Source organism: Ochotona princeps, chromosome 13 (assembly GCF_030435755.1).
Source record: "Ochotona princeps isolate mOchPri1 chromosome 13, mOchPri1.hap1, whole genome shotgun sequence".
In the NCBI taxonomy this organism is placed as follows: domain Eukaryota; kingdom Metazoa; phylum Chordata; class Mammalia; order Lagomorpha; family Ochotonidae; genus Ochotona; species Ochotona princeps.
Window position 1 is genome coordinate 32776267 of NC_080844.1, and position 21715 is coordinate 32797981.

A 21715-nucleotide genomic window follows, 5' to 3' on the forward strand; every position below is an offset into this window, starting at 1 on the left:
TTCTGCAGTGCTTGATACCCTGTGAAGATTGGGCAGAGCCAGTGGGAAACACCCCTAGGTTGCCAAGGACGCAAAAGACTGAGGGATGTGGCTCCAAGTCCTTCCATCACCTGGGGGGACTCCTGATGTCTCTTGATGTCCCAGGTCTTCATGTGTAGAAGGAGATGGTGTGTTTTGGATGTAAACCCCCATCTGCAATCTGCAGGGTCCCTGGGGTGCGTGGGCAGATCCTGGCATCAGACCTCCTGGCATTGCTGCCCAGCTCTGCCCCTTCCTAATGTGTAGCCCTGGACTAGTGATTTAAATGCTTTTGGTCTTAGTGCCTTAGTAACGGAACCCAGCTCATGGGATTCCCAAAGCTAGTATTCTCTTGGGACATGCTGTCTTGGGCAGCTGCTAGATGCCGTGCCAGCTGTTAGCTCAGGGTAGCTTGTGTTGCCAACGACCTCCCTGTGCTGTCTTTGCTTGTTGCTGGATCTTGGTGAAGCGGGGATTCGGCCCCTTGGGGTTACCAGGGACCCTCAGGTTGCAGGGTTTGAGGAGTTGTGCATTGTCCACAGGTGCCCGCATCCCTGTTGATCAGCGATGTAGCTAAGAGTGGATTCAAAATAGCCCCTTTTCTCTCAATGGATACATTGAATTTTTCCAAATGGGCTAACTGTTTTTTTTTTTAAGGATATAAATACTTACAAAGCAGTTTGGCTCTAACTACTTAATGGCTTCCTAACTATACAAAATTTCCTTTTGGCCTTGGGATACTATGAACAAATGAGACATTGAAGACGGTGAAAGGACAGGCGAGTCTTCTTTGGGTTATGCCCAGCCTCCACGAGTTACACTCATCCTCTGAGCCATGCCTAGCAGACTGAGCACCCAGGAGTCTCAAGGCTCCATTATCCTCCCTCTGTGGGCTTGGCTTAACCCTCCCTTATTTGGACCAACTGTTGCCTTCCTCTGCCACTGAGGCCCAGACCAGAGTCAAGAAGTCAGAGGAGGGGACCCAACTGCTTTCCAGAGACCCCGAGACACACCTCTCTCTCCCCCACATACACACCCCTTGTCTCATTTGCATTGCCGCATACCTACTGTGTGCCAACCAGTACTGCATGCCCCTCCAGGCTGGCCGTAGGTCCCTCCTCCTTGTCCCCTGGCAGTGTCTGCCTCTAGACTGCCTGGATTGTGGGACATTGGCAAGGGGCAATAGCTGTGTCAGGAGCTGTCTGGTGCCATAATGGCAGGCTCTGAAGAGGACACCCCAGACAAAGAGGAGCAGTGGGGTGGGGGCTGCCGGACGCAGGCCCACGGCACTAATGGATGTCTAATGTTTGCTTTCCTCAGCCGTGTCTACTCCCGCTGTATAAATGAGCCGCATTAAGGTTGTAAAACAAAGCCATAAATACAGCCTGTAAAGCTGCAGAGAACCAGGGCAGTCAGCACTGGGGGGTCGGGGCAGCATGCTTAGAAGGTAGGGGTGAGTGTGGAACCTGCAACCACAGGTTCCCTTGTATCTGGGAGGAAGCCTGTTCTGCCCATTTCATTAGATGAGCTGCCAGAGGCCAGCATGGGCTGCTTACCACCCCGGTAGGCTCTTTGGTACCCAGACATTCCCAGGCTTCACCCTGTTCTCACCTGAGCTACTTGCCCTGGTGGGGAAGCAGGGATATTTTCCCAGGGTAGGCCCAGCTCACAGGGTTCTGATGAAGTCCTTGCGTCCTATCCCAGCACCCCTCAGCTTCCACACTCTAAGGCCTGCTATGTTCCCAGGAGGATGATACCAGCCTGGCAAAGGAGCCATCCTTTAGTGCCAGGGGAGCTGTGCACCAGCCAAGTGGCCTTGAGCAAACCACAGCACTGATGGATGGTAGGTGTTCAGCCTCCCGAGCTTTGTAGCCAGGAGGAGCCCAGAGCCACAAGAGCGCCCTCCACAGTTGGGTTCTGGCCCGTGTCTGGTGCAGAGCCCTGGGCCCCTTCCACTGATGTTGGTACTTGGTTGAGACCGTGACTCTATCTCCTGCTAACTTTTGGACAAGTTGTTTAACCTCCCTGTGTCCCAGGCTCCCCATCCGTAAACAGGCTATGACAGACCTCACAGAGTTATTGTGCTGCCAGGTCAACATTGGGTACTATTTCAGGGCAGCAGTGTGTACCTAATGCCTATTAGTCACCCTGTGTCTTCTTCCACAGCCTCTCAGTTCCCAGTGGGCTTTTGTGGCCAGGCATGCTTTGGTCAGCCTGCTCTTAGAAAGCCGGGTATATCTCCAGGCCCCTGCAAGGCCCAGCCCCTCTGGGTGGGGAGGGAGAGACTGGGCAGACTCCCAGCTTCGTTCATTGTTTCCCAGAGCAGTTAGCAGAGGAGGATGAGCCCCTGCTGCTCTTGTCCCCAGCCACCTGATCGTTGGGTATTTGTCATTGGAAAGCCAATTTTCCTAAGTGGGTTGTAAGCCAATCGCTTGGCCTGGCCTGGTTTCCCTCCCTTCCTGTTTGTCTCACCTCCTGAGGTGCTGTTCTTTCCAGGGAGTGGGGCTCTGTGGGGAAAGAGATTCTGGTTCCCTCTTCCAGGGTTGCAGAGCTGAGGGTGCCGGCCGACACCTGAGGTACAGGTTGAGCCTCAGGGTGCCCTGGGTAGAACAGGAGGAGGCCCATGGGTGACAGAGATAATGAGCGCAGCAGAGCCCAAGCCTTGTGCAGCAGCCCCCAGCCCACCCCAGCCCCTGCAGTCCTGGCTGTCTCCTTGTGTCTGTCAGCCCGGCTGGCTGAAACTGCAGAGGGCAGCTGTGGCTCAGGGGCAGAGCTGCCCTGATTTGGGTTACAGCCCCAGTACATCTCCAACTCCACCGCATATCACGGCATCTCCATGGGAAACAGGCCCACAGCCAGGCGGGGCTGGTGCAGGGGGTGCTGGGATGTCCCGCTGACAATCACCCAATGTCACAGGGCAGAGGTGGGCAGGATGGGGGACTGAGGCACAGCTGTGCAGGCCTAACCCAGCTCTAGCAGGTCCCCAGGTTTGCAGCTGCCCACCCTGGCCTCCCTGCACCCTCTTTCTCCCTGCAGGGTTCCTCATGGCACTGTCTCCCTCCCACAGGCACTGACTCTGGCAGCGAGGTGCTCCCTGACTCCTTCCCGTCAGCACCAGCCGAGCCCCTGCCCCACTTCCTGCAGGAGCCACAGGATGCCTACATCGTTAAGAACAAGCCTGTGGAGCTGCGCTGCCGCGCCTTCCCCGCCACACAGATCTACTTCAAGTGCAATGGAGAGTGGGTCAGCCAAAACGACCACGTCACACAGGAAGGCGTGGATGAGGCTACCGGTAAGCCCGATGCCCATCTGGGGACTCCCCAGGCCCACAGGTGGCTTTGCCTGGCTCACACAGCTGGGGGACCTCTGTGGGTGTCCATTTCCCTTCAGGAGGTCACCCTGGGGACACTGTCTGCCCAAGAGTGGACTGGCTGCCCTAGCCTGACTTGGTGCAACTGCATGGAACAGCATGGACTGCCATGTGGAGCGGGCTTCCCTACCCCATCCTGCCAAGGACAAGGAGTGGCTCCTGTGCCCCCCACTGATCTCTGGCCCTGGACCCCATCATGATGTTATAGCTCTTCTTCATTGACACACAGTGATGCATTTGCCATTCCCAGGAGCCATCCAGTCCTTTCTAGAATGCCTCAGAGTGGGGCAGGTCCCCACAGGAGGTTGCTCCAGGTAGAACCTCCTTTACCCACGGTGGTTGGCAGCAGAAATGTGCCCAGGTTCAGAGCTTTACAGACTTGGGGTGATTGTGTGGCATTCCTGATGCCATTCCTGGTGGAGCCTGCCATATCTGGGAATCAGAAAGCTAGAATGCTCTAGACCGCTGGATGCTGGTGGAGTGTTCCCTGTGGTAGCCACAGAAAGTTCCCTTTGCCTTGAGGTGTTCTGTTTATGGGGTGGGGGGATGCTGCTGTCACCAGGCCCACTCCCTGCGCAGGAATTTTAGGGGGCTTGGGATAGGAGATGGGGAGTGCTTCCCCAGCCCCGTGAGGATGGACGGTGGCCGCAGGAGACCCCTCCCCCCGACCAGCCCATCTGAAGCCTGAGAACCTTTTTTTTTCCCCTCCAGAAATTTTTTTTTAAAATGTGTCTGAAAGGCAGAGTGACACAGAGAAGGGAGAGACAACAAAAGGAAAAAATCCTGGGTCACTCCCCAGATGGCTGAGCCAGGAGCCTCACCCCGCTTTCCCAAGTGGACGGCAGGGACCCAAGCACGCACTCGGCAGTGATCAGCCACCTTCTCATGTGCATTAACAGGGAGCTTGATCAGAATTGGAGCAGCCAGGCCATGAGCTGGCAGCACATGGGATGCCAGCATTGCCAGGGGGCAGTTTTACCTGTTATGCCACAATGCCAGCTACTACATTTTATTTATCATATCTTTCGTAAATTTTTCCTCTTGCCTTTCCCAACCCCTCACCCTCCTTGCTCTCTCCTTCCTTGTGTGTTTCTCTGTCTCTCCCACTTTGTTTCTCTCAGTCTAACCATCAGTTTGCAATCTCCAATTTCTGATTTTCTACAAAAAGCTCACCAATTTTAGAACCATAGCCCAGAACGTACTCTGTGCCCCTGCACTATGTACCTTAAAATGGTTTCTACAGTGAGTTTTAGGTTATATTTTAACACAGTTTCAAAATAACCAAAAATAGACATGTAGGAGCAAGTGTGTAGCCTAGCAGTTAATGCACCTATGTCCCGTGTCAGAGCACCCAAGTTCAGTTTGCCAGCTTCAGCTCCTGCTGGCCCTGGGAGGCCGTGATGATAGCTCAGGTAACTGGGGCTCTGCCCCCCACATGGGCACCCAGGCTGGAGTTCCTTGTGTCCCGCTTGGTCCTAGCCCACTCCCAGTCCTTGCAAGCATTTGGGGAGTGAACTATTTCCTCTGTGGGAGGTCTTGGGAAACTCCCTTTTTTTCTCTCTTTGTTCAATAAAAAGAATAAAACAGATTTGCAGCCCCATTCCCACTCAAAATCTAAGCATGAAAGAAGTTTTTCAAAATCACAAAATAGAAACATGAAGCCTCCCAAATTGGCCAACGTGTGACCCTGGGAGAAGTCATGGCACCTCCCTGAGCCCCGTGCCCGGCTTTGTATCCTGGGGGTTGGTGACAGAAAGCCTTGGGGCGTTCAAGCAAGATGACGCTGGGCAGAGTGCCAGCATCCAGCAGGCACTCATGCCCCTTGCCTCTGGCCGTTTCCTGGGTCTTTCTTCACCTCCCTTCGTGGCCCCCCAAACATCCCTGGCCTCTCTCTGAAGTCAGCTCTAGGGTCTAGGCTAAACAAGAGACCAGGATGCCTAGCAGGCCCTTACATGGGATTAGTGATAGCAGTGATCCTGTGGTCTTCCTTCCCAGCTCCATCAGGCACTGCCTGCCCCCAAATTGGATATTGCCATCACCCTGTTAAGCTCCAATGACAAGCTGGGGTTCAGTAGGGCACTGCCTGGCAGCAGTGGGGCCTGGTTTTGTTCTAACTCCTGCTCTCTACCTCAGTCTCCATGTGCTATGTGTGGCCCCTGAGGACACAGGAGACAGTTGAGGACCCTGACAGGAGCACCTGCTACCAGAGCAGGGCAGGCAGCCAGCCAGTCTTGGGGTTGTGGCCCAGACCCCACCTGCTTCTTGGGCACACACTTGGGAGGGCAGCCTGGTGCTGGGGCCTGAGTCTGGGAGACCAGAGGCCCCATGCCAGCTTCTCTTCCCCCTGGCATGGGGTGACCTAGGCGGCCAGCCTGCCCAAGTGATGGTTTCCCTCTGTCACCCACCCTCTCTGGGTCTCAGCTTCTCCACAGGTGAAGGAAGGGAGTGGCTGGGGTCTGGGTGATGTGGGTCTAGCCTGGATGCTGGCTGCCACGGCAGAGTAATCACCATGACCCTGAGGATGAGTAGCTTAACACAGCTGGAGGACGGGAGTGCAGCCAGACTCATCTGTCCCACTATCTAGCAGCCATTCCCCAGTACACTTCTGCCCTGGGGTGGGGCGGAGCTGGGCTGTTCATGAGAAAGGCAGATAGCAGGGCAGATAGCACCTTTAGGAATCCTGAGGCTGGAAGCCTCTGTAGACACTTCCTGGGAGAGGGAGGCTTTGGGGAGGCCTGTCGGATTAGTGCCCTAATCCTGGCAGACTGGCTCCTTTCCTGTGCATTGAGGATTTTGTCTAGGGAGGATGGGCAGAAGAGCAAGAACCGCTGTCTGTGTAGGCTGGAAGACACCGTACTCCCTCAGCTCCAGCCCCACAGGCCAGGGCCAGGAAACATGGGCAGGCCGCTACCTCAGCCCCTATGCTCAAGTGCATGTTGGGCTCCTTCCTGCAGTGATGAGAACACAGCCTCATCTGGTTTCTGCAGGAGAGAGCCGGGTAGCACACCCACAAGGCCTAGCAGGTGCTGTGTGGGCAGCAGCTGGGACAGGCGCTGGTATGCCATGCTGGGTAGGATGCTGGAAGCAGGCAGGACTGGACAGGGGATTAGTGGTGGGGCTTCCTTCCAGACATGAAGTTGAGCCCAAAGCCAGCAGTTACTGGGGACTCCCTGGGCACAGAGATGGGTAGAACTGTAGGCAGGGGGCCTGTGTGAGCCATTGCCGAGTCCCAGTGAGGGGCAGTGGTGGCAGAGATGAGACTGGGAGGGACCCTGGAGAATGAGAGGCATTGGGGTGGGGTGCCCTGAACCCCCTTCTCCCCCTCCCACCACCCCTGACAGCTTCTGTCCTTCTGCCAGGCCTGCGTGTGCGAGAGGTGCAGATCGAGGTGTCACGGCAGCAGGTGGAAGAGCTCTTCGGCCTGGAGGATTACTGGTGCCAGTGTGTGGCCTGGAGCTCCTCGGGCACCACTAAGAGCCATCGCGCCTACGTCCGCATTGCCTGTACGCCTCCGAGGACCCTGGGTCCATCTCCCCTTCTACCCCTGGGCCCTGCCCTCTCCTGTATGGGAGCTGTGCCCACAGCTGACTGCAGGTGCTGACTACAGAGATGGTCCAAGGAAAACAGCTCAGTTCCTTGGTCACAGAGTGTCCCTTGCTACCTGCTTCTGCTTTATGTACTGAGGGTACTGGGGTCAGGGAAGGAGCCCTGAGCTCCAGCTCCATCACCTGGGGAGCCCCACTAGAGAAGAAATTCCCTCAGGGAATCCCCCACCAGCAGATTCCCCTGGCCTGCACTGCCCCCTAGTGGCCACAGTGAGGCACTTCCATTTCCTATTCTGCCTCACCTGACTTAGGGCTAAGGACTCCCCCTCTCTGTCTTCTCCCAGATCTGCGCAAGAACTTCGACCAGGAGCCTCTGGGCAAGGAGGTGCCCCTGGACCACCAGGTGCTCCTGCAGTGCCGCCCGCCAGAGGGTGTGCCTGTAGCCGAGGTGAGAGGCGACAGCCAGGCAGGATTCTTTGGCACCTGGGATGGAGAGGGAGGTGGCACTTCAGGCTGGGTGCTCCCCCAAAGAACCCCATGAAGCTCAGGCCAGAACCTGGAACTCCTTAAGCAGGTTTCAGGCTCAGCCTCGGTCCCTGGCACCCCATGGTGTCCAGCTGTGATGTCACCATGCCCTGATAGACATGTGTACAAGAGGGTACTCACCCACGTGCTAAGACTGGTAGCCTCCTATCACAGGGCCCCTGGGTCACTGGACAGTACCCACCTGTGCCCTACCACCCTTGTTCTTATCCCAGACATGCCTCTTTCCCATGCACACCATAGTCTAGGAATTAGAGCTGGGCTTAAGGAAACCCCCTAAGTTCTCCATGGGACATTGAGAAGAATGGGTTCCCAGCTCTGGACCAACACTGACCCCCAAACTTTGAGGGAACCACCTGACTTCCTTGGCCTGTGTCCCTCCTGGACCCTCCCTGTGTGATAGCCATCACTCCCAGTGGCCCCACAGATGGCTATTGTCTCCCATGAGTGACAGAGCTGGAGCTTGGGCCAGGGCCGGGTCCTGATCCCCTGCTGGGCTACACTGAGCAAGGAGGAAGATGGGACAGGCGCCACCAGCTGGTGTAGCTCAGTACCTACTCCAGCCAAGTACTGTGCTCAGTGCTTTGCAAGCTCTGGCTCAGTGAACCTCCTGGCAGCCCTGCAAGGCAGGTGCTGTTCTGCTCCCATCTTACTGGTGGTAAAATTGAGGGCCTAAAGGGTGTGCTCCTCTCAGGGTCACCCAGAGCTTTTCACGGACCACAAGGGTGCACCTGTCTTGCCTGTCCCCTCTGGAGTCAGCTGCCTCCCCACTGCAAGTCTCAACCGCTGTGGTTTACAGCTCTCAACCTCACTCCTGCAGGTGGAATGGCTCAAGAATGAGGACATCATCGACCCCAGCCAGGACACCAACTTCCTGATCACCATCGAGCACAACCTCATCATCCGTCAGGCCCGCCTGCTGGACACAGCCAACTATACCTGCGTGGCCAAGAACATTGTGGCCAAGCGCCGGAGCACCACAGCCACCATCATCGTCTATGGTGCGGGCCCTCTGTGGGGAGGGGAAGATCTGGGACTGTCCTTCCCAAGGAATCCGCAAGCTCCCATGCCTAGAGAGGGGGGTGACCTGAGCCGGGACACAGAGCAGCACCAGTGACCCAGTCAAACACTGCTGGGTCTCCTGGCGCCAAGGATACTGTTCGTGAGACTCCTTGGTTGTCCTGTCCCAGTCCCCTGGTAATCAAGCCTGAGGTAGCGTCTCCATCCTGAGCCTGTCATCCAAGTGGAGTGAGAGCCCCACATATGAGGGGAGGCTGAGAGCGTTTGAGGAGCCCTGCTCTGGTCTCCAGGCCCAGGCCCCAGGTACCCATCCTCCATCACTCCCAGCTAGAGCCCGGCTCAGAACTGCCCTCTCCTAGCCTTCGCTTGCCACTTGCACACAGGACAGGGACTTGGCAGTGATCCCCCTGGAGGTCCCCTCTGCTGCTGAGGGTGCCAGCCTGTCTAGAGGCCTCCTAATCTAACAAGGGAGGGCCAGGCCCACACAGAGGGTCCTCTTCAGGGTTGGGAATGGCACAGCCAGGCTCACGGGCCCTGACTGCTGTCCCTGCAGTGAACGGCGGCTGGTCCAGCTGGGCAGAGTGGTCACCCTGTTCCAACCGCTGTGGCCGAGGCTGGCAGAAGCGTACGCGGACCTGCACCAACCCCGCCCCTCTCAACGGAGGTGCCTTCTGCGAGGGCCAGGCCTTCCAGAAGACAGCCTGTACCACTGTGTGCCCAGGTATGGTCACTGGTCAGGGACATGCTGCTCACATCCCACCTGTCTCCCCAGCGTGGGGTCAGAAAGTCCCTGTCTCAGGACCTGCACCCACCTGATTACCAGGCTGGACCATGTGCTACAGGGCCTGAGCTTCAAACTGCTGGACTGCTGGCCACAGGGAGGTGAAGGCCCAGGGCGGAAGTCTGGGGCCAGTGCTGCATTCTCAGTGGCAGTCCCAGCCGCCTGCGGCCAGGGAGCAGCCATGGGCCCTGGCCTGTTAAGAATCCGCTTTCTGGGCCCGTGCAGTGGCCTAGCAGCTAAAGTCATCACCTTCAATGTGCCAGGATCCCATATGGGCACCGGTTCCAATCCCAGCAGCTCCACTTCCCATCCAGCTCCCTGCTTGTGGCCTGGGAAAGCAGTCGAGAATGGCCCAAAGCCTTGGGACCCTGCACCCGCATGGGAGACCTGGAGGAAGTTCATGGCTCCAGGCTTTGGATCGGCGCAGCACCGGCCATTGCGGCTCACTTGAGGAGTGAATCATCAGACAGAAGATCTTTCTCTCTGTCTCTCCTCCTCTTTATATATCTGATTTTGTAATAAAAATAAATCTGTAAAAAAAATTTTAAAAAAAGAATCCCCTTCCCGTTTTACTATCCTTCCTCTCTGTATGACCCCCCCATGCCCATCTGGCCATGTCCTCACCCTGTGGGTGTGGATTGTTGTGGGGTTTTCTGCCATGGGTTCATATCTTTGTGGCACAACAGGTCCATGCCCACAACTTATGCTCACCTGGCACTGGCCATGTTCATTGGCCAGGGGCCACGTGGATGTGGCATGCCTGTCCCTGTGCGACATGTGTGGGTCCTGGGTTCCAATCCACCTTCCGCGGCACATATGTAGATTTGTAAGCGTTTGTTGGCACATGTCTATACTACACACGCCTAACTACATGTGCGCATGTGTGCTGTGTCCCCGCAGTCGATGGGGCCTGGACGGAGTGGAGCAAGTGGTCAGCCTGCAGCACTGAATGCGCGCACTGGCGCAGCCGCGAGTGCATGGCACCCCCGCCCCAGAACGGAGGCCGTGACTGCAGTGGGACACTGCTCGACTCCAAGAACTGCACCGACGGGCTCTGCGTGCACAGTGAGTGCTCGGCGAGGCGGGCCTGGGCCTGGGCAGCCCCTCACCCAGCTCAGCCCAGCGCCAGGCCTGAGGACCTGCACCTGCTGGCTGTATCCATCACCACATCTGTACCACCTCCCATCGCCGTCTCTGCTACCCTTCCCTGGCACCTGTGTCATTGTCTTTCCCTTTATTTCCCTCGACAGATAAGAAAACTCTAAGCGACCCTAAAAGCCACCGTAAGTCCCTTTTCCTGGCTGTTCTCTTTCCTTGGTGGGGGGAGGGGTCCCTGGTTCTCCTTAGTTGGCTTTTCCTGGGGGGGGGTACAGGACAGGGTGGGCCAGAGGTTCCCCACGTCAGCCCCTTGTAGGTCCCTGATGTGGCTCTGTGTCCCCCTCAAAGGCAGATGGATTGACCCTCCTCAGACAGGGAGCTGAGGCTTATAGTGGGGACCCAGCCAGCAAGTAGCAGAGCCCGGACTCAAACCCAAATATTTCTGTGACCAGCGCTGGTGTTCTTAAGAATCTGTGCGTTCAGTCACCACAGGGCACCTTGCCCCACCCTGGCAGCTGGATCAGGCCTCTTGACTCATCTGTCATCTCCCACTGGGCCCGGCTGCTTGGTACTGCTGCTTAGTACTGGGGCCACAGAGCAGGGCCTGTGGAATTAAGCCACAGGGTCCAGATCACTTGCAACCATAAAGCCTAATGCAGCCAGGGCCCAGCTTCCTGGGGACCTGGGCTGGTGGCTGATCAGAGAGCACAATTCCCAAGACAGTGGGCTCCGGGGTAAGTGAGGCTGTTAGGAGGCAGAGCCTCCCGGGAGCTGAGCTGGCCCCACAGGGCCTCTAGGGGACACTAGGGCTGCTGAGGAGGGGGCAGTAGAGGTGGAAGCATAGGCATCCAGGGCTGATCCTGGGCCCTGCCTGGCCTCCTGAAAGGCTCTGGCTGTCCCCAGGCTTGCTGGGGCAGCTCAGCACGTCTTGCACTCTCGAGGACCAGCGTCTGTCTTGGCCTGGCCTGAACTGTCTGGCAGGGTAGCCACTCTCCACATGTTAGGGCTTGAACTTAGGCTTGACTTGAATAAATGAGTGCACAACTTCAGCTGTGACTCGTGTCTGGGTAGGGATCAGTACAGACGGCTTGTTTCTCATTCTGGGAAGTTCAGTCAGCCTGCACAGTGGAGGGAAGTGTGGCCCTGGGACACCTGCTTGAACCCCATTCTTTCGTTACTCCTACTTCTTAATCCATCATCATGCATCTCATTCTACTCCCATTACCATCACTCCCTGGCACCCTCAGAGTGGGGGAATGGGAGGAGAGCTCGGGATGGCGACTCGCCCAGATGCAGAACTGTGGTCTCTGTGTGATCAGGGAATAAATCCCAGCTCCAGTGGGATTGGCTGTACAGCACGTGACTCTGGGTCCTGAATTGGGCTCTGACCCTGCTCAGCAAGAGCAATCACGTTTGTTGTCTGGTCTTAGGGTCACCCTGCACGGGTGGCCAGGCAGGGGTAGGGAGAGTCTGGAGACTGTTTGACTGCTGTCCCTCTCTTGACCAGAGAGGTTCCAATCTTTGCTGGAGGTCACCATACTGTTGTGACAGGCTTTAGGTTGGAAGAGTGCCCCCTCTCTAGGGATACCCTCCCCAACCTGGGGCTTGGGTCTCTTGCCTATCCCTGACGGATCTCCCTGTCCCTACAGTGCTGGAAGCCTCGGGTGATGTGGCGCTGTATGCAGGCCTCGTGGTAGCCATCCTGGTGGCCGTGGTGGTCCTCTCCGTGGTGGGGGTAGTGGTGTACCGCCGAAACTGCCGCGACTTCGACAGTGACATCACCGATTCGTCTGCCGCCCTCACTGGCGGCTTCCACCCCATCAACTTCAAGACCACCAGACCTAGTAAGGACCCACGTGGTGGGCATGGCCAGGGAGCCCAGAAGGACACAGTTGGCAAGCCGGACCAGAGCTCTGGCTCCTGACTCCCTCCTAGGGGTTTTCCATCTTGCTGTGCCTTCCCAGGTGGGCTTCTGCAGGGGAATCTTGCCACAGCAGAAGCTGGGCTGATAGGTGTCACTTCCCCATGCAGGCAACCCGCAGCTCCTACACCACCCGTCCGTGCCCCCCGACCTGACAGCCAGCGCCGGCATCTACCGTGGGCCTGTGTATGCCCTGCAGGACTCTGCCGACAAGATCCCTATGACCAACTCACCCCTGTTGGACCCCCTGCCCAACCTCAAGATCAAGGTCTACAGCTCAGGCACCACCAGCTCCACCCCAGGCCTGTCAGAGGGGGATGATCTGCTGGGGGTCCTGCCACCTGGCACCTACCCTGGCGATTTCACTCGAGACCCCCACTTCCTGCACCTGCGTAGTGCCAGTCTCAGCTCCCAGCAGCCCCTGGGTCTTCCCCGAGATCCAGGGAGCAGTGTGAGTGGCACGTTCGGCTGCCTGGGCGGGAGGCTCAGCATCCCTGGCACAGGTAGGCCCCTGCCTTGCTTGCCGGAGGTACAGCTCCCCTGTGCACAAGACAGAGCTTCCCTGATCCCATATCACAGATGGGGAAAGCGGGGCTCGATTGCAAGTGACTACAAAATGGAGAAGCCAGGTTAGAAGACTTGGCCTCACTTAGACAGGGGACCTGGAGCCGGTTGATCTCCAAGCCTGTTCAGTGTGTGGGGTGGGGGGAAGCACCCCTACACAGGCAGCAGAACTGCCCTCAGCTCTAGCAGGGGTACCCATCTTAAGTGGCTTTGCCAGCTTCCCAGTGTGCCATACTGAGCTGGGGAAAGGGCCTGGCACTGAGAGATCTGTCCATTCCTAGACAGGCCATCTCCAGGCAATGGCCCAGCCTCCTGCTTATAACCCACAGCCCATCTCCCCACCGCAGACAGGTGACTGCTTAGAGCTTCTCAGGCTCCCTCCAACCCCTCCCCACTGCCTCCCCCCTTCTCCCCATAGGAGTCAGCTTGCTGGTGCCCAATGGAGCCATCCCCCAGGGAAAGTTCTACGAGATGTACCTCCTCATCAACACAGCAGAAAGCACCCTGTGAGTGAAGACTCCAAGCCCGGCACGGGCTGCCCCTCCTTTTCCTGTTTCTCTCTACTTCCTGTCCACATTGAGGCCAAGTGTTCCCACCTTACATTGGGAGCCTGGGCTCAGCCCCGAGGCAGGAAAGGCATTGATCTCTCTTAAAACAGAAGGCAGCATGATAGATCATAAAGGTGAAAGGCAACAGGCAGACTGGCTGCAGGAAAGACAGAGGGTTAATAGCATGATTGTATGAAGAGATTCTAATGAACAAGAGAAGTTGAATATCTTGGGACAGACATAGGCCCAGGTTTACGTAGGCTGTCTCTTACACATGCCAATTGGTCATGAAAAAACTTTCTATAGAATTTGTGGTTCATGAAAAGCAGTCTTGAGACACTGAGAACTTTTTGTGCAAAGGATTTTTAAACATTAGTTGTATTGTGATACTTTAAATAAAATGTTCATTTATTTGTAAGACAAAGCTCAAGAGAAAGATGAGAGGTCTTCCAAGGTACCCCCTACAGCTGGGGCTGGGCCCAAAGCCAGGAGCTGGGAATTCCCTCTGGGTCTGCCATGCCTCCTTTGCTTCCATAACTTGTCAGGACCCTGAGCTGTGACTGGCAGAGACCTGTGCAGGCAGGGCTGTGCCCAGCCAGCATCTGCACCCTCTTTTCATGGTCTCCCCATCCCCCTCTGCTCTGTTCCCAGCCCACTCTCAGAAGGGACCCAGACAGTATTGAGCCCCTCGGTGACCTGTGGGCCCACAGGCCTCCTGCTGTGCCGCCCAGTCATTCTCACCATCCCCCACTGTGCCGAAGTAGGCGCTGGCGACTGGATCTTCCAGCTCAAGACCCAGGCCCACCAGGGCCACTGGGAGGTGAGGAGCCACAGACAGAACCTGCCCTGGGGGGTCTGGAGAAGTGAGAGAAAGCCCCTCATTGCTCCCAGCCCAGCCCAGCCCAGCCCAAGCTGGATAGGTGTGGCCCATCCGCTCCCCCAGCATGCACTTTCCCCTGCAGGAAGTGGTGACCTTGGACGAGGAGACCCTCAACACACCATGCTACTGCCAGCTGGAGGCCAGGTCCTGCCACATCCTGTTGGACCAGCTGGGCACCTACGTGTTCACTGGCGAGTCCTACTCTCGCTCAGCGGTCAAGCGGCTCCAGCTGGCCATCTTCGCCCCTGCCCTGTGCACTTCCTTGGAGTACAGCCTCAGGGTCTACTGCCTGGAGGACATGCCCGTGGCCCTGAAGGTAGGATCAGGTGACCTGTGGTCATCTAGCTGCATGGTCCCTCAAGCAATCCCCTCCTGGGCTCCTGGTAACCCCTGGGCTTCTCTCCTCTGCACCATCAGCACCCTCAGTTCCTCCGGCACAGACACGCATCTGGTCCTGGAATCACTGGGGGTACCTGTCAGGTTCTGCTGGGGAACTGAGGGAGCACCCACCTGGAAGGGTCTTACGTTGGTGGGATATGGGGTCTGGCAGGCTTCTGACCTAAGCACCGAAGAGCAAGTAGGAGTTGGGTAACACAGGGTGAGGGACACTCCCGGTGAAGCATGAGGGCTGGGGAGCAGGTGGGCTCAGCTACCTGTGAGCCATGTCAGGGAGTTTGGAATCTGCTTAGGGGGAAAGGGGAGACTTGGAAGATAGCTGCTCATAGACACCTGCGCATCACCCCTGTGGTCACATCACAGCTGGGCCTGAGGCAGCGGCCACTTGTGGGGCTGGGGCTGGACTCGGAGCAACAGGCAGTGATAGTGGTCCAGTCAGGGTAGAATGGGTTGGACTAGCTGGGAAAGAGGGAAGGAGGCAAGGCTGACAGCCAAGGAGTGCTGTGCATGCAAAAAGCCAGACAGTGGAGGCCCCAAGTAGGGGAGAGGCCTCATGAGGATGGTTAGGACAGGGAGGGCAGGAAGATGGGGGATCGAATCTCCCCCTCTCAGCAGCTGCTGCCCCTCCCAGCCCTGGCCACATCCTCCCCACCTCCCAGCTCCTCAGTCCATCCCAGCAGCCCTGGGCCATGTGTAAGCTCTCTGCCTCCTTAATGCTTCCAGCTGCAGTCCGTGCTTCCTCCCACCCTGGGCTGTGGTCCTCCCGGTACCTTTGTCCCCAGCCTCATGTCACAGAATGGTGAAAGGGTTGTGCGAGAGTGTATTGCAGCTGGGGAATCCTGGGAGACCCACAGGGGCTTATAGGTTCCTGGGAAATGCCCCTGGAGCCCAGACCTGGTCATCAGGCATTACCTAATGTCCAGCTTTGGCGAAGGAATGGTTAGGAAGAGTTGTCACATTTTGATCTGATGATCCACCTGTTCATCTGTCTACCCATTGACCCACCTAGTCACCTCCCACCCTCCATCCTCCCCATCTTTCCACTTATCTGTCCACACACTCACTTAGCCAAAAGCCTGTCTCCATCACCCATTCGGCCTTCTACCTTCCTATTAATATTAATTAATATTAATATTTTTACCTATTTGTATATCTTTCCTTTGATCCATCCACCTACCCATCAAGTCATTGTGAACCCGTTTATCTTTGTGTTCACCTGTTCATCTGTCCACAGTGCAAGCTTGTGAGCAGGCCCTGTACTCCGGCATTTTGCTGCCATGACTCTGGCTTGCAGCAGCAAAGCTCCAAACTTCCACCTGTGATGGACTTCCCCTTCCTGTTGCCCTGTCTGCAGGAGGTGCTTGAGCTGGAGCGGACTCTGGGAGGCTATCTGGTAGAGGAGCCGAAACCCCTGTTGTTTAAGGACAGTTACCACAACCTGCGCCTCTCCCTCCATGACGTCCCCCACGCCCAATGGAGGAGCAAGCTGCTGGCCAAGTACCAGGTAAGGGCTGGGGCTGGACCCTACCTGCTCGCCGTGTTCACAGCCTTGCCCAGCCCGAATCTCTCATTGCTGTCTCTGCCTTTCTCCTACCCTAGTCCTCTTCGGGTACCTTCCCAGGTTCAGTGCCATTAACGGCTGCATGCAGGCACCTTTGTACCCAGACATCTGTACCCTTGCCGACTGAATGTGCGTATCTGGCACACCATCCCTGCCTGGTTCTGAGGACTGAATCTCTCTGCCCCAAACCTGCGGGAAGACTTGCAGCCTGAGGCACCTACACTTGCACGGACCTTCAGCCACAGTCTTTCCTCTCCTCCAGACTTGGCTTTTTCTTAACTCCCTCTTGTAACACGGGAGTTCTGTGCAGTGTCCTCCAGAGGTCCTGGCCCCGTGGGGAGCCCTCCACCCTCCATGAGGGTGAGGTGGGCTGCTTAGCACTGACGCCCACCTCCCTGCAGGAGATCCCCTTCTGTCACGTTTGGAGCGGCAGCCAGAAGGCCCTGCACTGCACGTTCAGCCTAGAGAGGCACAGCCTGGCCGCCACAGAATTCAGCTGCAAGATTTGTGTGCGGCAGGTGGAAGGGGAGGGCCAGATCTTCCAGCTGCACACCACGCTGGCAGAGGTGAGGTCACTGGGAAGCATGGTTCCTCCCACCCCACCCCATCTCTTGAGGCTCAGAGGAGGGCCCTGGTGGGTTTTGACTTCTTATTATTAGCATGCATCAGGCAATATTCTCAATATCACGGCCTCTCCAGAACTCCTGGGGAGACCCCACGTGATGATTCCTCTCTCCAGGGAGGTGGGAGAGAAAGTGGACCACAAGGTGGGCAAGTGTTTACACACAGCCACATAGCTGGTCAGTTGGATTTGAGCCCAGCCCCAAGCCTGGGGCTCCCAATCACTATATCCTGGATTGATACAGTCACCCAAGCCTAGGTCACCCAAGGGTGCTAGTACTGGATCCTCCCTGTGGGTGCAGGATGGAAACTATAGACTGAGGTCTGGCCCAGCTATGCTGGCCACCTGCATGTGATGGTGGGGTGGAGTCACTCCTGCTTTCCAGGCTTCCTTGGCCCTGCATGGATTTGACTTGGAGTCCTGGAGGCTGTGTCCACATGTGCCTGGGGGCAGCCCAGTGCTGACTGCAGCTTTGAGCTCTGGGTCCCAAGATGGTAGGTTGTAGGTGCATTGCCTGTCTCACTGTTGGCCTCTGCCCTTCCAGTCACCGGCTGGCTCCCTGGATGCCTTCTGCTCTGCCCCTGGCAGCGCCGTTACTACCCAGCTAGGACCCTATGCCTTCAAGATCCCGCTGTCCATCCGCCAGAAGATATGCAACAGCCTTGACGCACCCAACGCGCGGGGCAATGACTGGCGGTTGCTGGCACAGAAGCTCTCCATGGACAGGTGAGCGGCCCCAGCCACAGCCCACCTGCACCTGCCACAGGGTTCCCTCAAGCCTTCACTCAGCCTCCCATTTGCCACCATCTGCAGCAGGTTTGGATGTGCTGAGTCTGGCTGTTGCCCTAGGGTGGACTGTTGGAGTGTGGTTGCCTGAGCCAGGAAGGGTCGGGGTGACCACCATGCTCTCCAAGCTCTGCTCTGATCTCACCCAGCGGGAAGACAAGGATGTAGCTTAACAGCTACCAGAAAAGCAGGGTTAAAAGATTAGATTATCTGGATGCAAGCAAATTTTGAAATCCATGCCTAGTTTTCTCATAATATATATTCCCATGAATTTTGTTGACGATCCCCCCTTATGCACAGATTTCAAAATTTCCAGCACCAATATTCCCTTTTAATTCCATTTCCTCCAAACTTTCTGAAGTGCCCACGTAGTGCTCCACCTGCTCATCTCCTGAGATAGCCAGCCAATCAGATAGCTCTAGGTCTGATCCCAGCAACACCCAGTACCCAGATGGCTAAGCAACAGATTCTTCCCCAACTTGTTACCAGAGCTGCTTTGGAGAACTCCAAATGCTAGGTGAATGCAGCGACTGTGGTATTATATTGATCACAAGATGTGTGATTGCCCTGCGTTGAGCAGATGCTGTGAATAAGCCATCTTCCCAAAAAGTGGGCGGGGGGGCCAGTGTTTAAAAATGAGTGAAGCTTTGTTTTTACTCTCCGAGAAGGTCAAGGGCAAGATCAGGAAGGAATGGAGGTAGAAGGAAAGGGAGGAAGGGGTAAGGCCCAGGGCTTGAGCAGTCTATAGGTATAGTGTCTTCCAGTGAGGAGGAGGATGATGATGATGGACATGATGATTGCATGCTTAGATTGAGTACTAGACCTGGGCGTTACATTGTCTCAGCTTTTTAAGAGGAGACTGAGATCCAGAGAGGTGCCCTGACATTCCTAGGGCCCCATAACCTGCAAACAAGGCAGCTAGAGTTCACACCCAGGGCTGGAGAGCCTGGCGCCCTTAGGCCTGCCGCCTCTTAGCCACGAGGCGTGCTGAGGGCTCAGAGCACGTCCCCCCCCCCCAATTTGCCCCTTCTCTCCTCCAGGTACCTAAACTACTTTGCCACCAAAGCCAGCCCCACAGGCGTGATCCTGGACCTCTGGGAGGCGTTGCAGCAGGATGACGGGGACCTCAATACCCTGGCCAGTGCCTTGGAAGAGATGGGCAAGAGTGAGATGCTGGTGGCCATGGCCACTGATGGGGACTGCTGAGCCCCAGGGCCCACAGGGACAAACAGGAGGTGGTGCAGGGAGGCCTGGGGCAGCTTCCTGGGGGCACTACAGCCTGTCCTGCCCCCACCTCATGGCTGGAGTGCCGCTGACCACTGCTGCCTCCTCCACACCTCTCCTGCCAGAGCCCCAGACCACAACCAGCCTTAGAAATCTACGTCCTCTGTGGCCAACAGGGTCCACATCCCTGTGCATCCCCTATTGTCCCTCCGGGCCCCAGGCCTCCTGGTGGAAACCTCAAGGGGAGCAGGGCTAGGGCTAAGGTCTCTGGCTGCAGCAGGAAGCGAGGACGAGCCCGCTCCACCCCCAAACTCAGCTCCGTGACATTGGGTTCAGAGGTTCTGTTTTAGATCCTTCTTCACTTTCTGCCTCGGTTATTGATTCCTCCTTCTCCCTGAAGCCCCCTCTGCTTTCACGCCCTTTCCCTCTTTTTGCAAAGTCAAGTACAATTCAGACAAGACTTAGTCCCATCAAAACGCAAAAGGGAAAGGGGGGAAGCAAAAAAGCTTTAGATCACTAGTAAGGCTTAAAGAAAAACAGCAAAACCACAAGGGAAAAGAAAAACCCAGTTTCTTAGGAAACGCAAATGATTTATTATCCAGATATTTGGATAAGTCCTTTTTAAGAAAAAAAAAAAAAGAAAATGAAAAACAATACACACACACAAAAATAGAAAACTCTTTTCTCACGTGGGCACAAGTGAGTGTGTGCGTGTGTCTGTGTGAGAGTTGGGGACAGAGAGACAGAACATGGACTGTTTTGCTGCTAATGAATCTGCCTTGGGCCAAGTTCTGGTAGGGCCCCAGTTCTCCCGGTTCCCCATGCAATCCGTAGCCATGTCACCAAGATGCCTGCTCGAATCTCCAGCAGTGGCCCAATCCCCAAAGCCAGTGAGACCCCAGTGTGGAGTAGATGGGGTATTTCCTCTCTGATAACCCCTGGCAGGTACCACTCAGGCTCCCAAGAATCCCAGGTTAAAAGGCACTGGGATAGCAAATGTGGGTGGGCAGGCGGGACCAACTGTGAGGCAGGGAGAGTGTTCTGGTCTGGTCTGGTCTGGTGGCTCTTGTAGAGTTTGTGGTCCAGAAGTTGGGCAGGGAGGGGGATGTCAAGAAAATCTCCTTGGTGAGCTCTCCTGAAGGGCTGGAGAACTTTCTCCCCCAGCTCAGGGCCTTCAGAATATCCCCACTGTAGCCAATGAACTGGAGCAGACCAGCAGCCCTTATGCCCAGCAGTCCAGATCAGCCCCTCTCCAGCCTCTCTCCTGCCGTGACATAGAAGACATGGAGCCACAGGCCAGAGGCTGTCGGTGACCTTCATCAGGTGGCTTTAGGAGTGTGAGGTGGTGGCAGAGCCTGGCTGAGCCTCAAGCACTAACGGGAGGCAGGGGGAGGCCAGACCCTTCACCCCGACTCAGCTCCTCACACACCTCTTCCCCCAGGGAAGAGGACCTTAAGAGGTATGCTTGAGTGTGCTGGGCCAGGCCCCCACAGATGCTGAGCACAGATGCTTCGGTGCCCTGGGCAAAGCAAGCACTGGCTCCCCCATATCTCCATCAGCAGAGTGCCAGACATCAGTCCCCGGGCTTGCCCTAGCAGGTCTGTGTGCAGCCTTGACACATCCTGGCCTCCCAAACATGGGACTGAGAGGAGAGCAAGGTCCCACCGCAGTTCCCATCTGCAACCCTGCCTGGGGTCCCTGGGCTGGGGTTGGCCATGGGAAGCACAGGACCTTGGCTACAGGCTAGAGAGAGAATTCCTTCCATCAGGGTTGCTGGCTGGGCCAGGCCTGCCTTGGGGGCTGGACACCGTGCTGAGAACTTGCTAGTGTGCTCGCTGCCTTCCCTGACAAAGGGACCCTTCCCTGTGAACTTGGTCTTGCTGATCACACCTGTGCCCTCCCAGACTTTAGGGTGTCACCCCCTACAGACCCTAAATGCCGACAGGCAGGGGTCTGAAGATGGGAATCCGGCTCTAGCTCTGCCTTTAGACTGCTGTGTGACCTCAGGCTACTACTGCATCCTTTGGGCCTCTGTGGCCTCTTCATGTCCAGAAGGTCCCACCGCTCTGTCTGCATCCCTGTGGGGTTCTGATGGCTTCCCAGAATTCTGAGGGGAGCTCCCCGCGGTACAAGTGGGCCTTGGCCTGCCTGCCTCTCCTCCTTGCTTGCCCTTGGCCTCTCCTGCCCATTTGGCCGCAGTCCAGTGAGGTCTAACCAGCCACCCATGCGCCGCTTCTCATTTAATGTCCAGAAATCCTGTCCTGTGGCCTGGAGTGCAGGACCAATCGGCTGGGGCCTCTTGGGAGGGTCTCAGCTAGCATGGGCTAGCTGAGTCCATCCACCACGGAGGCTGTTATGATGCAGGCAGCCTGCAAGCCTGCAGGGTCAGCACTGCTGCAGGGTCACGTAGTGCCTGCTCACAGCTGTTTCCATCTCTTCTGTGTGTGTGTGTGTGTGTGTGTGTGTGTGTGTGTGTGTACACGTACCTGAGCTGTTCTCTGCGGGCACATCAGGGTGCCTTCGGGGAGCATGGAGAGGTGGGTGCACCTGCTCTGTCCCCCTGAGCCCACAGGATCGGTCCGTGTCTCTTCAATGTGCCTCTCCCTCCACCTTCTCTTGACACACCCCAGGCTCCAACCCTCGGGGGCAGGCTCCTCCTGCGGGCCATGGGGACCCTCCTCAGCCCCTAGACCTTCCAGGGCCCTCTGGTCCCCTTTCCCCAGCTCCCGAAAGGCACTTGGGTGCAGGGGCCATCTTGACTGTGTCCTAGGCATAGAGGAGTGGCCATGGCTGTGTCTAGTGGGGTGCAAGCCTCCCAGGGTGACTGAGCCCAGTCCC

The 21715-nt window shown here is 56.7% G+C and overlaps 2 protein-coding genes across 3 annotated transcripts in view; both read left to right on the top strand.

The window, feature by feature from the left end:
- UNC5B (unc-5 netrin receptor B) overlaps positions 1-20067 on the top strand; it is a 72046-nt gene extending 51979 nt beyond the window's left edge. The window contains exons 2-17 of one of the 2 annotated variants that reach the window (XM_058671384.1): positions 3086-3310; positions 6748-6891; positions 7278-7381; positions 8297-8477; positions 9050-9217; positions 10178-10342; positions 10528-10560; positions 12025-12219; positions 12407-12799; positions 13279-13366; positions 14060-14228; positions 14371-14604; positions 16039-16188; positions 16647-16811; positions 17412-17593; positions 18694-20067. In XM_058671384.1, coding sequence (XP_058527367.1) covers positions 3086-3310; positions 6748-6891; positions 7278-7381; positions 8297-8477; positions 9050-9217; positions 10178-10342; positions 10528-10560; positions 12025-12219; positions 12407-12799; positions 13279-13366; positions 14060-14228; positions 14371-14604; positions 16039-16188; positions 16647-16811; positions 17412-17593; positions 18694-18859 — 2762 coding nt within the window. In that variant the 3' untranslated portion in view covers positions 18860-20067. The remainder of the gene's footprint in view (positions 1-3085; positions 3311-6747; positions 6892-7277; positions 7382-8296; positions 8478-9049; positions 9218-10177; positions 10343-10527; positions 10561-12024; positions 12220-12406; positions 12800-13278; positions 13367-14059; positions 14229-14370; positions 14605-16038; positions 16189-16646; positions 16812-17411; positions 17594-18693) is intronic. The other variant, XM_058671385.1, reaches the window with a different exon arrangement.
- Positions 19725-21715, top strand: part of SLC29A3 (solute carrier family 29 member 3) — a 42159-nt gene continuing 40168 nt past the window's right edge. Inside the window, exons 1-2 of the mRNA XM_058671917.1 lie at positions 19725-19767; positions 19950-20002. Of these exons, the coding sequence (XP_058527900.1) occupies positions 19725-19767; positions 19950-20002 (96 nt within the window). The remainder of the gene's footprint in view (positions 19768-19949; positions 20003-21715) is intronic.